Here is an 18,160-nt window from a genome sequence, read left to right on the forward strand (position 1 = left end):
AACCCAACCCATATTTGCCACTTGCCTGATAAATCCACTGATGATTGGAAGGCTGTTCCTTGTGAGTGTTACAAAACCATGCCTGGGGGATAGGGCAAGATAAAAGTTCTATCCAGGTAATGAGAGTACATAGAGGAATAAAACCTATAAAATGAACAACATCAACCAACTCATATCATTTACAATTTAATGACATTACATAAGCTCACCTTAATTTTTCACTTGAAAATCTCTTTATCCACTGGTTAAGTTGAGGCATTAATCACATGGTCAAATTTACATTTAAAGTACGTTCGCTTGAAGTATATCTTGGTATATAGTATTTAGGGTTGCAGGGTCAATATTTTTTAAGTTTAGACACAAAATAATGAGAGGGATCTTGGATTTCATAATTAACAATGGCAAAATACCAGAATTTGATGAGAGTAATTTGTGTTGAATTGGGAATAGGCAGCAGGTCCATTCTCTACCCTAAAAATTAGAAAAGTGCTTTTTAGCTTAGCCAGCTTTTTGAGGGACTTGACCTCCAAAATGCAAAATCAAAATGAGGGCCATAGCACGAAAGGACAGACATGAACACATGATACAAGCTTAACTGCCATCTTTTTTTACCGTTCCAACACCTTTAAGGCCTTTTTACACATGATACATTCTCCATTGTCAAAATTTTCATTTTGCACTTTTCTTATTTAGTTAAATTCTACCATTGCTTACTTGGCTTGACTTGATTCAATAACTAAAGGTATATCAGTTATGTAATAAGTGTTAAATTCGAGTCTCTCCACTCTTCCAATCCTTTTATTAATAAAAAAAAGGGAAAATTCTAATAAAGAAATTATAAAAAAAAAGAGAAATCAATCTAAGGTTGATATAACTCATACATCAATAAACCTAATCATGGAAATTAATTGGAGAATCAAGTGCCCATAAAATCATGGTTACCATGGTTGAATGATTATTATATTACTATTAAACACCGGAGAAGGTCAAGAAGAAAAATTCAATCAAGTGTTTTGGGTAAATTAATGGTAAAACCCATTTTCATGCTAAAGCAAAGCTTTTTAATGGATTGATATTTCATTATATATATTAAATATATAGGCACACATCATGATCACTGAACCTCCCATTCCAATATTGTAGTTTTCTCAATTCTTTCTATCTTTTATACTTACTAATTAGTAAAACTTTTATCAAGGATTAACATTAATTGTTTTTAAAATCAATTAACGTGTATTGCTTTTAATTAATGTGCTAGTTTAGTTAGTAGCAGTTAATTAGAATTTTTTTTTCTTCTCTTTAGAACACAAACCTAACCTTGATTTCTGGGATGATGATTTAATAAAATCAAATCATGATTTGGATTTAATACAGAAGATCTCCCCACAGTTACATTATCCCATGGAATTGCTCTCTCACATTGACGACAAATCCAACTTTAATTATCCCATAGAGGAACAATTAACAAAAACTTACATCAATTAAAAACTGGGAAAAAGAAAAAAAAAAGTTTATGGATTGAGTGCTTATCTTGGTCTCACCTACTACTGTCACAACACCTCCTAACCATTCACCTTCAACCCATATAATAATAATAATAATAATAATAGTCATAATTTGTTCATCAACTTTTATTGTGAGAGAGACGTATTTTGCAACTTAATTCCTACGATGCACATTAAGTACTGAAAATTATCAAGTTACAGTCTCTTTTTCTCTAACCAGCCTTTTTTTTTTTATTGATAATCAAAAAAATATTATTCATGTAAAAGAATATTACATTTGGCCATTATTAATCACATGTTTCCCTTTATACTTAGTAGCATATCAGATCCCAAAATCAGCTCTTGATCAATATGGATTGCTTTCCCTTTTTTGTGTACGCATTTCTTTACTCATTTTGTGTATTTTCTTGATTTTAATTGATTTTTACTGTATTGAGATTAATACTGTATTAACTTAATCATTAAGTTGCATGTTAGCAAGCCTTTTTACTATACAACTTCTGCCAATCACATACATTAAATTTAATAAATATTAAAAAAATAATAACGAGTTTGTGTTTCCCTTTTTCTTTTTAATATAATTAACTTAATCTCACAACTGACAACTTCAATATTACTTCATTGGTGTATTTCTCTTTTTCATGTAAATTTGTCTAAATAAAATACTCTATTTATTTATTTTTTTTATAGAAAGTCACGAATTTAAATTCCTACCATATTTTCTTTTCTTTTATTGATAATAAAAAAGAAAAATTAAGATTGTCATGCATATTTACAAAAAGGCCATTGAATTTGGCCAACATCAATATCACACGTTTAAACCAGATTTAACAAACTCTAGATTTTGCCAATAAATGCTAAATTTGCTTAAAATCACCAACCACTTGTTTCCATATTTATAGAGAGAGTGCGTCATATATAGATTCTGCAAATTAGTATTCCGGCGATAATCGAGGGCCTGAGGTTACTATTACGTAACCTACTGTTATATATATATTCCACCTCTCCCTACTCTTCTTTCTTTAGCCCTAGTTTCTTGCTCCTTACACACAAATACAACACTACAACAATCATCTCTATGGCTCCTAATGGAGGCACTGTTGTTGTCTCTGACATCAAGCTTGAGAAATTACTTTGTATGAAGGGAGGCAAGGGAGAGGCTAGCTATGCCAATAACTCCCAAGCCCAGGTTGCCATTTTCTCCATTTTTTTTATAATCTTTAATCTGTATATCGTCTTGCTTCTTCTATTCTTTGTACTACAGAGTATGCATGGGTCCCTTTTTCTTTCTCCTTTTCTCCTCGTAGATCTAAGATTATGCATCAATGATCTTTAGTTTAGTTTTATATTAATTTAAGCAACTGTTAGTTGCTTCTTTTAACTATATAATAAGTGGTTTAAGTACTGATAACATATTATTAATTTTCTTGAGGTTCTTGTATGTTTGATTAATTAGCCTAACTGGGACTAAATTCTTTAGGAAAAAAATCTTTAATTATCCATGCAGGCCTTACATGCTCGATCAATGCTTCACTTTCTTGAAGAAACCTTGGATATGGTGCAGCTCAATTCTCCCGATGTCCCATTTCAAGTGGTGGACTTAGGATGCTCTTCTGGAAACAACACATTATACATAATTGACGTTATCATCAAGCACATGATCAAGCGATATGAGTCGTCGGGACTTGAGCTGCCTGAGTTCTCCGCTTTTTTCTCCGATCTCCCTAGTAACGACTTTAACACTCTTTTTCAACTCCTTCCACCCTTGGCTGCCAATTATGGGGGAAGCATGCAAGAGTGTCTATCTACTAGTGGTCACCGAAATTATTTTGCAGCTGGAGTTCCCGGTTCCTTTCACCGAAGACTTTTTCCGACAAGATCGATTGATGTGTTTCACTCAGTATTTTCCCTGCATTGGCTCTCTCAGGTTAGCTTTTTTTGGCCTCTTAATATTTTGTTTGAGAGTTTTAGATAGATTAAAAAGGAAAGTATAATCTTCATTTATGTTATACATTATAATCTTCATTTATGTTATACATTATTTTTAAGCAATTATGAAATTAATGAATAATTGTGTATGTTACAAGATTTTGGTATAATATATTTTTAAAATTCCATGGGTTGAAATTTTTGTTTTCATATTACCCTTTGTGAGGTGGTCTCGGTATGCCATAAATTTAAAATATAAGATATACAACGTGATTCATATATTAAATATATGAATTTATATATTTATATTTTAAATTTATAATGAATTAAATCTAAGTAAAAAAATTTTTATAAATATATTTTAAATAAATAAATAAAATTTTAATCGATATGGAGATTGACAGAGATCGATGCACCTATCATACGAGGCTAATTAAGCCTACAATTGCGAACTCATAAATTTTTAAGTAGGTCAATGCATGCATGCTTGTGACTTTGATAAAATCATTATTTATACAAATCATGAAGTTTTTAAAACTTGGATGGATAAAGATGAAAGGATCATTATCTATTGGTTTTCCAATGCAAGCAGTTGATCATTAACTGTCATATATATCTTTTTATAAATAACATGTCTCTAATTAGGGTTTTTTACCAAATGAGTGGAATCAAAAAATAAAAAATATTAAAAAATGATGAGTTTAAATGTAATTATTAAAAGGATGTGAATTATGGTGGGACGCTAATTATAATAGCTTTTGAAGACCCGAACGCTATAGCGTCTGAGTTTTAAAAAATAAAATGAAAGATGGACGCTACTTATAGTAGCGTTAAGTAGCGTTCAGTTTTTATTTTAATTTTTAATTATTTTATTTAAAATAAAATATAAATATTATTTTAATAATTAATATTATAATAATTAATATTATATATTATAATATTTTTATTATAAAAAATTATTTTTTAATTTAAAATCAAATTAAATAAAAATAAATAAAAATTAAAATATAAAAATTTATTAAAATAAAATAATTAAAAAAAATTAAACACTACTTATAGTAGCATTCAGTTTTAATTTTAATTTTTTAATTATTTTATTTTATATTTTAAATAAAATATAAATATTATTTTAATAATTAATATTATAATAATTAATATTATAATCATTAATATTATATATTATAATATTTTTATTATAAGAAATTATTTTTTAATTTAAAATTAAATAAACAATTAAAATATAAAATGTTATAACATTTTATAACTTTCATTTTATATTTTATTTTTTATTTAATTAAAATTTAATTTTATTTTAAATTTAAAAAAAATATTATAATAAAAATATTATAATATATAATATTAATTATTATAATATTACTTATTAAAATAATATTTATATTTTATTTAAAATATAAAATAAAATAATTAAAAAATTAAAATAAAAACTGAACGCTTTCATTTTAATTTTTAAAACTCTAACGTTATTATAAATAATGTCTAAATTCTTAAAACGCTATTATAATTAACGTCCTATCTTAATATCTTCTATCTCAACATAATTTATCCTTTTTATTAATTACATTTAAACTCATTCTTTTTTATTTATTTTTTTTTTATTCCACCCATTTGTTAAAGAACCCGTCTAATTGTGTGGATGTCTATATATGTAGGTGCCAGAGAGTGCGGTAGACAAGAGATCAGGTGCATACAACAAAAAAAGGGTGTTTATCCATGGTGCAAGTGAATCCACAGCAAATGCTTACAAGCACCAGTTTCAAACTGATCTTGCAGGATTCTTAAGAGCAAGATCACAGGAAATGAAGAGAGGTGGGTCCATGTTCCTTGTCTGCTTGGGTAGAACATCAGAGGACCCCACAGACCAAGGTGGGGCTGGCCTCTTATTTGGGACCCACTATCAGGATGCTTGGGATGATCTTGTCCAAGAGGTAATCATCATTATTATCTAGTACTACTTGCCAATTGTCATATGTTGCGCTTTCCCAGACCAAAAAGCAAGAAGACACCATGCAGAGCAGTATATATATGATTACATATCTAGGGCTTACAAATGCCTCATTATAAAATGTCACTGGTCATGATTAACCTAGTCAAATCTTAACCGTTTAATGCTTTCCCAATACTAGAATCTGGCCATCCATTTCATGTCCATCTTCTGTGTTGGGCAACGTTATAACTACTGTTATTGATATAGAAATACTGTACCACTTGCCAACACAATCATATCGCTCAACAATACCCTTCGATCCATTTAGATCATTGTTGCAGCATCAGATAACCAATCAAATGAGGGTCTAAAAGGGTTTGCAATTTATATGTACTACCTTTTTTTTTTGCCTTTGGATAAGAACAAATCTACTTTAATCATAATAGTTTTATGCATGATAGCTTTAATTTCGATACTAATGTTATTATCTTTGCAGGGGCTTATTACAAGTGAGAAGCGTGACAATTTCAACATTCCTGTGTATGCACCGAGCCTACAAGATTTTAGGAATGTGGTGGAAGCTCATGGCTCATTTGCTATAAACAAGCTTGAGGTTTTCAAAGGAGGGAGTCCTCTAGTGGTTGACTGTCCTGACAATGCGAAAGAGGTTGGCCGAGCATTTGCCAACACCTGCCGGAGTGTCTCTGGGGTACTTGTCGATGCTCATATTGGCGACCAGCTAAGTGAGGAGTTGTTTTTACGAGTGGAACGACGAGCCACAAGCCATGCAAAAGTCCTATTAGAGAAACTACAGTTCTTCCATATAGTTGCATCTCTTTCTTTTGCTTAGGAAAAAAAAAAAAAAGAGAAAACCTCTCTTCTTGTGTGCTAGATTAAAAATTCAAGGTTAAATAGGAGTTAAACTGGAATATATTATTAAATAAATATTATTTATATATTATACATTTAATAATCACTAATAATGAATTGATTCAATCATTAATTTAATATATTTTATAAATAATTATTAAAATAAATTAATTATATTTTAAAATATATTTTTTAAAAAAAAATTAAATTTTTTTTATTAAATTTTAAATTTAGTCTGATTGACCGAGTTAACCCCGATTTTTCATAACTCTGGATTTATTATCTAAACTGAAACAGCTTCTGATCTAATTCGGTCGGTCTGGAGCAGTTCAAATAGCAATGGTTGCAGAGAAAAAGAAAGGAGAAAAAGGGCTTTTATTGCTATCTCGTTTTTCCTCCCTTTACTTGATGGGTTTTGTAACTGTGTTCCTTGAATATCCAAACTAGGTAAATGCTCCATTGTAAAATTTAGGCCTAACCATTAATATTGGAGAAGCGACGGGAAAAGCTTGTAAACCCTCTTCATATTGCTTCCTTTGTAACTAATTATATCTATTGATGTTAGTTATCAGATTAATTAAAGCAAGAGATTTGAACTTCTAACACCATCCTTTCTTTAAAAATTTCTTCGATCTAATACCAAAAGAAAAATGTCAGCAGATGTAAACTTGTATTTACCTATGTACTGCAAATAAAACGTTTGTCAATACTAATTGAATTAAGTTTACTTTCAAAGTTTTGCCTTTGATTATTAGTTCTTTTCTCGTTTTGATCATTTCATGACGGTAGGGAGGGGCCAGAGGTAGTTACTTCAGTTACAAACCAGGAAAGGCTCTCCCTTCTTTTATCTTAACTACTTCTTTGCCTATTAGAATGCTGAATACTATATTCTCTTTTTTTCTTGCTTGACTACTGATCATTTGATCATCTATTCAAAGTTTAATAGGGTATTAATTGAAAGTTTATCATCTAATAATGATGTTTTCTTGACAATTTAGATAGCTAGCTAGTGTTAGACTAAATTAATTAACAGAGAACTAATATTAATTACATGAAAAAGTGTTGCCAATTTTCATTATTTAATTTCCAAACAAATTTGAACTATCATTAATTTCCCACAACCTTTTTGGCGAATCTTAAACAAAATTTACACGCTTGGAGAATTAATTTTACCACTGTTATAATCTAAGATAAAAACATGCAGATTTAATAGGTGAGTCTCACAATATATGTTTAGACAATAAAAATCCATTATACAACTACTCCAGAGTTTCCCCCTCTGGTGTGTTATATACTATTATATCAGCCTCTTCTGGCAGTTTAAAGCTCACCCTCTTCTTCTTCTTCCCACTTTGGCTTCTGCTCAATGAAGAAGAAACGTCCACTTCACTGCTACCAACTTCACCGACCATTAGAAGCCTTTGCTTAGAGAAACGGTCCCTTGGGTTAGAGACATAATCTGAAGGATACACCTTGTTCTGCTTCAGCACGTGGTGGTGTACTTGATCTCCATTAGAGTTATAGCTATTCAACACTGGTGAAGCTAGCAGACACTCCTTTAGTGTAGAGAACTCCTTGTCTTTTTCAACCTGCTGCTTCTGCTTCTCTTGAGGGCAAAACTGCCTTTTCTTTATCTCATTCCTTCTCCAAGAACATCCTTCCTTCATGAACTCAATAATAGACGATGCTAAACCAACATCCTGATCCTTTAGATCCCCTTTTGGCAATCTTTCGGGGCTTGGTTGCCCGAAACAAGAACGACAGATTCCCATTGCTTCTCAGAGCCCACACGATTAGCAGTTGATCAGATATGGTTTGGTGTGCATTATATATAGGATGCCACCTTGACGTTTTCTTCAAGAGTGGTGGGGAAAAGCTCATTACCAACTTGGGAATGTATAGCTTAGTTATTATCAAACTAATTCTTGCAGAAGAATTTTTGTTAAAAGACTGCTTATCCAATGAAAATATAATATATAAACCCCATTGTTTCTAGGCTTATCCGATCGACTGGTGATAAACGCAATACCACTTAGCTCACAAATTTGTTCAAAACGAAGCTACATATAGACTGGGACAAAACCCTTCAATGGTAAGGACAAAGCAATCTTTTGTTCTTGCTCTAATTACCAATCAAGTGTTAAATCAAAGGGTTTTTAACCTGTCACTTGCACTTTTTGACAAAGAACTTGCCTTGATGATCTTAGAATCTCTCCTTGTTAAGATCACCCATCGAATAATTAGTGATAAATAAAAAGAGTAAGATCATTTGCTTGCAAGAGTCATGCTCACCTTAACCATAAAACGTACAAGGACTCATGGCTCCTTTGGAGGAGTCCTACTATTTCATGTAGGATTAATACATGAAATGGTAAATTAATTATAAAATAATATATAAACATGATAAGTAATTATAATTTCAAAAGAAAAAACTATCTTGAATGCATGAGAAAAACTGAATTTATTTATTTGATGCAGGACTGTTTTCTAATGGAATATTTATTTTAGGAAGAATTTAGAAAGTATTATTTTATTTTATTTAAAATTTTGAGTTGGTTTGGAATTCCTAATCAGTGTTTATTTATTTATTCTAAATTCTAGTAGTAATGAGATTAACAATTCTATTATAAGTACTTACATCCTCTAGTTATTTTGGTATATTTTTATTTTTGACAATTTGAGGATTGATTTTGAGAATGAACACAAGTTTTTAAAATTTTTTATCCTTCCTTCTTAGTGCTCTATTGTGTTCTGCAACAATTTGCTATTAGAGCACTTTACCTTACATATTCGTGATTTGTATATTGAGATTAGACGAAATATTACTTTTTAAGTAATTAAAATTGCAAATTTGTTACTAATATGCATCATAGGAATAAAGAGTTTAAAATTGGTGATTATGTCATTGTTCACGTCCCCCTTAAAGATATTTTAAAAATTCTTTTAAACAATTGCATGCTTGAGCCATTGGCATATTCTCCATCTTGCAAAAACTTAGATCTAGTGTATATTTACTTGACCTGCCTAATCATATGAATATTAGTCATATTTAAATGTGAAGGATTTATCACCTTATGAATGCATCTTTGAGCCTATTACGGCACCTTCTAGTATTTTTATATAGGTCAATATTTACCTAAGTCACTTTCAACCAGAATATTCTATTTGTTTTAGATTATAGAGTTTATTTCCTCTCAAGGTGGTTTTAGCAGATTTCTTGTTAAGTGGAATGGTTGTTTCGATTCTGATGCTACTCGAATTATTGAAGAGGAATTTCAAGTTTTGAATCCTTCTCTCATGGATTCTTAGTTGTAGTTTTAACTCTCCGAGAATTTCAAGTTTTTAATCCTTACTCTCTTGAATTCTTAGTTGCAGTTTTTAACATTTCAAGTTTTGAATCCTTCTCTCTTGAATTTTTAGTTGTAGTTTTAACTCTCCAAAATCGAGTTCTTTTCTATTAAGGAGAAACAATAAGTAGGTGTCTTCAGAAATTTTATGGCTATTTATTTTAAATAGTAATTTAAGAAATAGTATTTTATTTTATTTAAGAAGTCTGACATTCCTAATTAGTGTTTGTTTAGTGCTTTTCTTATTTTTTTAACTTTTAAATCCTAATAATAATAGTAGAATTAATGATTATACTAAAATAATTACATATGTCGTCTCTATATCTTTATAGACTTTTATTTTTAATAATTTAAGAATTAATTTTAAAAATTAATATAAATTTTGACAATTGTCTCTCATTTTTTTTTTAAAGGGTTTTATTGTGTTCTAAATTTGAATTATCCTAAATCCCATGATAGGCTAACTAGAAAAAGATGAGGGACGATATTTTCCAGAAACTAACAGCAACTGGGAATAATCGTTGCCTGAAGCAGCTCAAATGTTATCCTTGGAATTACATAGCTAACTACTGGCATAAGGTTAGTTATATATATACATACTTGCATTATTTAAACACTGGCTACGTATAATTGACTTACTAAGCTGGTTGCCCAATTTATGATCGCATGTATCATCCTTGTATGTACGCCAGACTTGACGAACATGGGATTCCTCCCTATTAGAATATTAGCAGTTTTTAGTTGCAGCAGTATCTCAGCAACATTAACTACGTTCTTCAGTTTATAGCAGAGATGCATTGTTATGATGGCTGAGTTTTGAGCAAACTAAAATGTTTGACCAATTGCCATAAACCTCAATTGCGCTTGAAATTTTATGCTTCGCATGCAAAATTGCAAACTTCATAACGTTCCACATGTTTAAGTTAGTCATCTCCAAAGAAACTCCTGGTACTACTGTATGAATCATGCTCTAGGTCTTAGAAGTTCATGCCATTACCCTTATCATTCATACGACACTAGCTAACATTTTTTGCAGCAAAATACAAAATGTATATCATGACTTCGAGTTCCAGTAGAGCCATTGCACCTCATCATTTTTTCATTTCCTACCAATAGCTGCATACTCTAGCCTACAATCCCATTTAAGATCAAAATGACAAAACTACAGGAAAACTAAGAAGGAAATATGTCCATACCATTCAAATTTGAATCATTTGATAACTGATAGAGTAGGTTTTCAGCCTGAAAAAAAAATACACTTTAAAATACAAATTCATCTCACGACATCCAAAGAGACTCAATGCTACACAGAACTTAAAGAATCTAATATCAATAACTTCCATTCACATCAATATGTCAAAATGGTCAGTCATAGCTCTTTTTTGTGCAAATATCCAATCACTTTACATATCAAACAATTCAAAAGCCAAAGTCCAAATGATAGAAGCACCATTAGAATCTGATCCAGATGAAAATGACTTACTGACTAGCAGATGGATTTGTTAGAAGTTCAAGAGATTTCCTTAAGTAGTCCACTGCAACTGATACATCATCAAATGCCAAGGCTCCAACTGCAAATCTTGCAGCCTTGTGTGCCTCGGCAATTTTCTCAGGTGGAGGCTGGTAATTGCTGTCATGTTGGTATGACTGAGTGGAAGTAGGGGCAGGATCTGAATCAGTCCCATTTCTGCTGCTAGAAGTGTATTGGGCAGTTGATGGATAGCTGCTAGGAGGAGCTGACTGTGGAGCATAGGAAGAATCTGAGCCTTGATAATAAGAAGGATAGTGAGATGGGATTGATGGGAGACTGCTCTCTGTGAAACCAGGATAAGACTGGAAGTTGGGATATGAGTAGGAGGGTGTGTCATGATGCGGATAATTATGTGGTGCATGCTGGTGAAGTTCTCGTGAGTAGGATTGATGGTGGTATGGCTGAGAATATGTATCATTTTCTGATCCACTGGCAGGAGGAGGTGGTTGGAAATCATGGGAAGGATAAACAGCAGAAGGGTAAGAAGGAGGTGATGGCAGGATGCCTGTAGAATGGTGGTTGTTAACAGAATCATGAAACTGAGTCTGTGATACAATGTTTGCAGAATGCTGATTGTTCACCTTCTCATGGAGCTGGCTTGATGGTGGAATGCTTGTATAATGCTGGTCATTGACTTGATCATGGAAGCGTGATGAATAATCAGATTCTGGTCGAGGACTGGTAACTGAAGTTTCAGTAGGCCCAAGATCCTGCAAGCACAACCATAGCTTGAAGATTCTTCAAAATTTTCTAGATTTTCACAGATTGTTTGCTAATATAAGAATAAATGAGACACTTCCATTATCAAATTTACTGACCCCGCACTAGTAAATTCTCAAAGGTCCATTTCCTTGTGTCTAAGAGATCAGAAATGAGAGATCATTTTTGTTCTCATTTCCTTATCCTTAGTAACGAAACAAAACCTAGATTATCTATTATTCCAACATTGATAATCCAATTTACAAAAAGGTTTTGAAAGATACCAAATCGCAAAATGAAATGCGATTGCAAAATTAGTAGATTCCCTTATGTACAACTATTTGTGAACTTTTAAAGATGAGAAAACTATAGTAAGGAGATCAGAATTACATTTATGACCAGTTTTGCAATCAAACTACTAAAATGCTTCAACCAACACCCTCCATCACCTACTTGCCCCCAACAAAAACCAAAACACCTTCCCTTTTTAGTTAGATCTTCCAGAGTTAAAGTTATAAAAAGAAATAGCAGATGTTGTTTCATTGATAAGCTCAAGACGCTTAGCTAACATTAATTTTAAAAACATACATAACCACCACCAGGTGCAATGGATGGAACTGACAAATCTTCATCACCATCAGGAGGACCTGGATTGGGCTTCCTTCCTTCTTTCAAAGCTTTCCTTATATCTGCAGCTTTCCAAACTGCATACTTCTGCTTCTGCTCCAGCTGTACGATACGAAAAGAGTAAATATAACAATACAGCCATTATTTTTAAAAAAAAAAAAAATGAAGATAAGCCACTTATATAGTTTATTTTTAACCAAAAAAAATCCCTTCTTACAACAAAAAACACATATTTTAGCTAAAATATTTGAATTTGAGAGCACAATCCCTAAACTCTTTGAAGGGCAAATAAGGTGATTCGAAACTCACATCAGGCTGAAGGGCACCAAACTGGTTTAGAATCTCAAAGAAAATGCTTGCCGCATAAAATGTTTTTGCAGTATTCCTGCAACCAGGCACAGGATTTAATTCCAAAATCTAGAGCAGCCAATATTGCGAATGAGTTACATGCATATGGACATAATCACAATCAAGATAAATTCAAATAGCTTACTCAAGTAGAAATAATTATTATGATCACAAACTGATTTTCACAGATTAGATCCATTAACAGTCAGATAGCCCAAATAAATGACCAAACACCTTCCCACGGCCATGTCCCCCACCACAAAGTTCAAATGGATCGAGAGGACAAGAATTATAGTTAGGCTCCTTATTATTGAATTAAGTCCATATCAAATTTATCACAATCATATGAAATTGAAATTAAAAAAAAAAAAAATTTCTTGTGACTTGTGAATCAACATGTTCACACTATTATGTTGTTCACAAAAACTCTTATAATAATAGATTGGGTCCCATTGACTAAAGCTAAGCTAACTCGTAAATTGAAACTCTGCCAATCCCTTTTTCCCTGGTACAAGAAATGTGAGCTGAGGCATGTATTTTGGATGAGTTGATACACACATAAATAGTCAGATACATATATATTAACAAATATATATATAATAACTATAACTTATGAAACATGAACATCATCTTTCACCATGCCATCTTAGCACAGGTCACTTAGATTATATGCCCTATTAACATATGACCTACAGTGCCCCAACAGAACCACATAATTCTCAGGGTATAGCCAGTTTTCTATCATGGGATTTGATACCAGCTTCGACTCAAGGGAATGGATCAAAAAAACATGTCATGAGGTAGGAAACAGAGAGGTAATCTCAAAACTCAAAAGATAAGTTCCATGAGAGCCTTGCACCTAGATCCACAATCTAAGATAACTAAAACAAAAAGAAATGCAACTATAGTCCTTGGAGAAGTATCAATTCCCTACTGATAACAAGGTTAAAATGAGGAAAAAATGTCATACAAATCTGCTCGTCCAGCACGATCTTGCTTGTCTGCCTTCCCAAATACACTTAGTGCAAATCCCTCTAGGTGCAAATTGTCTTCAGGCCCCAACTTCAGTGACTTCTTATCCTGTAAAAGACAAAACCATTGACCGCAATCAGGAGAGAAAATTTGAGGTAAAACACATTTCAATCGTAAAGCACATAAATAACTGCAGCAGAAACAAAGTATACTCAAAATAAGTCCATAGAAGATAGAAAAATTCCTGTACATGTAACAAACACTTGTGCCATTCATCAATATAGCAAACTGCACATAACATTTGGAAGCATACAATATTAAAGTTGGTCTCTTGACCTACAAGCATGGGTTTGAATCATATTTTCAACAATAAAGGCAGCTCAGTTGTTCAGATTCAGATGCATGTGGCCACTGTAGGCATGTATTTAGGACTTCAACACAACATATGCAAACTTCAGGATACAGGGATTTAGCCAAAAAGTGTCTAAAAATTTAACAGGCATCTGTATCATATAATAATATACAGAGGGTACAGGATAAATATAAATTTTAGAAGTTGATTGGGCTAAGATTTGCATATGGAATGGAAGTCAGAGAAAATTCTATACTTTTGGGGACAATACAGAAAAGTATTCGAAAAGTTTCATTCCACATAACCACCGTCGTGCCATAAAGAGCTCAAATTTTCAATTTTCACCATAACACAAACTTCAACAAACTGACTAACAACCAGTAGCAGAAAATAGAAATTAAATAAACAGGCATGTTCATTTTTAAAACTTTTAACAAAATTCAAACTCTTGAAATATTAGGAAAATATATGAAAAATGAGTGGGCATTACAGGCTGCAAAATACATGATCACAGCTTAAGCTGCAAAGCAGTTCCCAACAACAGATTTTGCACATCGAGATTAGACAAATGGGTTATTCCTTGACACCCAGAGCCTCAGTACTAGTGCAAATACTAAAACCTTAAAAATTAAAAATTCGTTTCTTGAAGTGTAGAAGCAATCTACATTCACAAAACCGTGATAATCATTTGCTTAATAATGTGTTCACCTTCAATTCACTAAAAGATTGAAAGGAAGCAATGTAATAAGATGCTCAATAAACAATAATAATAAAAACAATGAAAAGGAGCAAACCTTTTCAAGTTGATTCATAAGGGAAATAAGGAGAGAATTGGTGGTCTTGGTCCGCTCGTTCTGTGGAATCTGCAACCCTTTCTCCATTGCATACAAACGACCTAATCAAATAACCAACAGATAAAAGAAACTTAGGGTTTAACGAATCAGAAATTGGTATAAACCTCTAGCTTTTGAAATTAGACAGAGAGAGAGAGAGAGAGAGAGACAGAGAGAGTTACAGTAATAAGAGACCAAAGGTTCGTGTTTTTGCAGCTCATCGGCTCGTTGCAGGTACGGCAATAGCAACTTCGCGGGCTCGTTATCGCTCGCCATTTCTTTGCTTGATTGATCTTCTTTAACCTATTTCCTCTTCTTTTCTTCTGTTTTGCTTTTTACAGAGAGAGAGAGAGAGAGAGGGAGTTGCGTGCGCAGAGAAGATAACTTCGAGTTAATTCGGGAAGACGATCTTTCAATTGAGCGTGCAAAAGGTTAATTGGTTTATTTATGAAGACTACGTCGTTTTCATTAGTTATCCAATGACGCATCAGCTACGACGTGATCTGATGTGAGACAACGACTTTCAGGCGTTCAGCTTTTGGTATTGAGTGTAATCAATTTCAGTTTCGTTTGCCGTTTGCTTTTTGGGAATTATGCAGTCAAGCTGTGAGGGTATTTCAAACTAAAAAAATTATAAAATATCAGTACATTAATAATTTGAGAAATTATACTCAACTCAACTCAACTAAGCCTTTATCCCAAAAATTTGGGGTCGGCTATATGGATTCACTTTTTCCACTCTGAACGATTTTGGGTTAAATCCTCATAAATGTGTAATCTTACAAGTCATCTTGCTACTTCTCCTCCAAGTCAATTTAGGTATACCCATTTTTTCTTTCTATCCTCTAGCCTAATGTGCTCTACTTGTCTAACTAGAGCCTCCGTATGTCTACGCTTCACATGACCAAACCACCTCAATCTCCCTTCTCTCAACTTATCTTCAATTGGCACCACTCCTACCTTTTCTCTACTTTCATTACGGACTTTATCTAGTCTACTATGACCACTCATCCACCTTAACATTCTCATCTCTGCAACTCTTATCTTAGATGCATACGACTCTTTCAGTGCCCAACACTCACTACCATATAGCATAGCAGGTCTTATTGCTGTAAGATAAAATTTTCCATTTAATTTATTTGGACTCTTACTATCACATAAAACTACCGTGGCACGTCTACACTTCGACAATCCGGCTTTAATCCTATGACTAACATCCTCCTCACATCCCCCATCTACTTGAAGGACTGAGCCTAGATATTTAAAGTGATTACTTTGGGACAGTGCCACTCCATTCAAACTAACTCCTTCCCTATCACCAGTTTGGCCTTCACTGAACTTGCAATGCATGTATTCTGTCTTCGTTCTACTTAACTTAAAACCCTTTGACTCTAGAGTACTTCTCCAAAGTTCTAGCTTCCTATTGACTCATTCTCGTGTCTCATCTATCAGAACAATATCAACCGCAAATATCATGCACCAAGGAATACTCTCTTGTATATGTTTCGTCAGTTCATCTAAAACTAATGTAAAAAGGTAAGGGCTTATGGCTGATCCTTGGTGTAATCCAATTGAGATCGGAAAATCTCTTGTGTCCCCTCCCACTGTGCGCACAATAGTAGTTGCTCCTTCATACATATCTTTCAATACTTGTATGTACCTAATAGATATCCTCTTTTGTTCTAACGCATTCCATAAGACCTCTCTTGGAACACTATCATAAGCCTTCTCCAAATCAATAAAAACCATGTGTAGATCTTTCTTCCCATCTCTATATTTCTCCATCAAGCTTCTAATGAGAAAGATCGCTTCCATAGTTGAACGACCAGGCATGAAACCAAATTGATTGAGAGAGATAGAAGTATCATGACGTAGTCGATGCTCCACAACTCTCTCTCACAACTTCATAGTATGGCTCATGAGTTTAATTCCCCTATAGTTTGAGCAACTCTGTATGTCTCCCTTATTTTTAAAAATAGGTACTAAAATACTCTTCCTCCATTCATCAGGCATTTTCTTTGAGTCTAGAATCTTATTAAATAATTTAGTTAACCATGCCACTCCCATATCTCTCAAATACTTCCACACTTCAATTGGTATTTCATCGGGTCCACAGGCTTTACCTACTTTCATTCTCTTAAGTGCTTCCTTTACTTCTAAAGATCTAATCCTTCTAGTATAATTTACATTCTTTTCTATTGTTCTATAATCTATATTCACGCTATTTCCATTTTGACTATTATTAAAGAGATCATTAAAATAATTTCTCCATCTTTCTTTAATGTCCTCATCTTTCACTAACACTTTTCCTTCTTTATCCTTAATGCACCTAACTTGATTGAGATCTTGACATTTCCTTTCTCTACTCCTTGCTAATCTATAAATATCTTTCTCCCCTTCTTTAGTTCCAAGTTTCTCATATAACTTTTCAAAGGCCTGTGCTCTTCTTTGGGCTAATCGCTTTGCCTTTGCCTCTTTCTTTGCTATCTTGTACTGTTCATATGCCTCATTATTATCACATTTAGGTAATTTCTTATACCATTCCCTTTTTCTCTTCACTGCCTTTTGTACTTCCTCATTCCACCACCATCTCTCTTTTGAGGGTGGTCCATGTCCTTTAGACTCCCCAATTACTTTTCTAGCTACTTCTCTAATCTTTGATGCCATCTGTGTCCACATATCATTGGCCTCCATATCTAGCTTCCATACTTCAGACTCAAGAAGCTCATTTTTGAACTTCACTTGCTTTACTCCTTTGAACTCCCACCACTTTGTTCGAGCTACACTATTTCTTCTGACCTTACTTGAATTGTTCCTAAACTTGACATCCAAGACCACCAACCTATGTTGACTTGTTAAAGCCTCTCCTTGAATGACCTTGCAATCCTTACATAGAGCTCTATTTGTCTTCCTGGTTAAGAGAAAGTCGATTTGACTTCTATGTTGCCCACTTTTGAAAGTCACTAAATGTGACTCTCTTTTTATAAAGTAGGTATTTGTTAGTATTAGGTCGTATGCCATAGCAAAATCCAGGATGCTTTTTCCCTCCTCATTTCGACTGCCAAAACCAAAACCTCCATGAACATTCTCATAACCTTGCCTATCACTTCCTACATGTCCATTCAAATCTCCACCAATGAAAACATTCTCTTCATTCTGTATGCTTTGCATTAAATCATCCATATCTTCCCAAAACCTTTGT

At 33.0% G+C, this 18,160-nt stretch overlaps 2 protein-coding genes across 3 annotated transcripts; one reads left to right on the plus strand and one right to left on the minus strand.

Annotated features, from left to right (window-relative positions):
• The first annotated feature begins 2,437 nt into the window (after window positions 1-2,437).
• LOC110670024 (indole-3-acetate O-methyltransferase 1) lies at window positions 2,438-6,229 on the plus strand. Its single transcript, XM_021831947.2, has 4 exons — window positions 2,438-2,694; window positions 3,013-3,432; window positions 5,105-5,380; window positions 5,876-6,229. Exons 1-4 carry the CDS (start codon window positions 2,584-2,586, stop codon window positions 6,227-6,229), a joined length of 1,161 nt encoding a protein of 386 aa, XP_021687639.2. The 5' UTR covers window positions 2,438-2,583.
• A 4,541-nt stretch (window positions 6,230-10,770) lies between these two features.
• On the minus strand, window positions 10,771-15,378 carry LOC110669999 (protein HOMOLOG OF MAMMALIAN LYST-INTERACTING PROTEIN 5). 2 transcript variants are annotated; one of them, XM_021831908.2, is made up of 7 exons: window positions 15,141-15,378; window positions 14,920-15,020; window positions 13,772-13,881; window positions 12,763-12,838; window positions 12,415-12,555; window positions 11,709-11,837; window positions 10,771-11,632 (listed from the first exon to the last, which is right to left on the minus strand). In XM_021831908.2, the coding sequence occupies exons 1-7, from the start codon at window positions 15,232-15,234 to the stop codon at window positions 11,120-11,122; spliced, it is 1,164 nt and encodes a 387-aa protein (XP_021687600.2). In that variant the 5' UTR covers window positions 15,235-15,378; the 3' UTR covers window positions 10,771-11,119. The 2 variants fall into 2 exon arrangements, with proteins under 2 accessions (XP_021687600.2, XP_021687599.2); XM_021831907.2 differs by having other exon boundaries at window positions 10,771-11,837; window positions 15,141-15,377.
• Window positions 15,379-18,160: the final 2,782 nt, after the last annotated feature.

Source organism: Hevea brasiliensis, chromosome 4 (assembly GCF_030052815.1).
Source record: "Hevea brasiliensis isolate MT/VB/25A 57/8 chromosome 4, ASM3005281v1, whole genome shotgun sequence".
In the NCBI taxonomy this organism is placed as follows: Eukaryota; Viridiplantae; Streptophyta; class Magnoliopsida; order Malpighiales; family Euphorbiaceae; genus Hevea; species Hevea brasiliensis.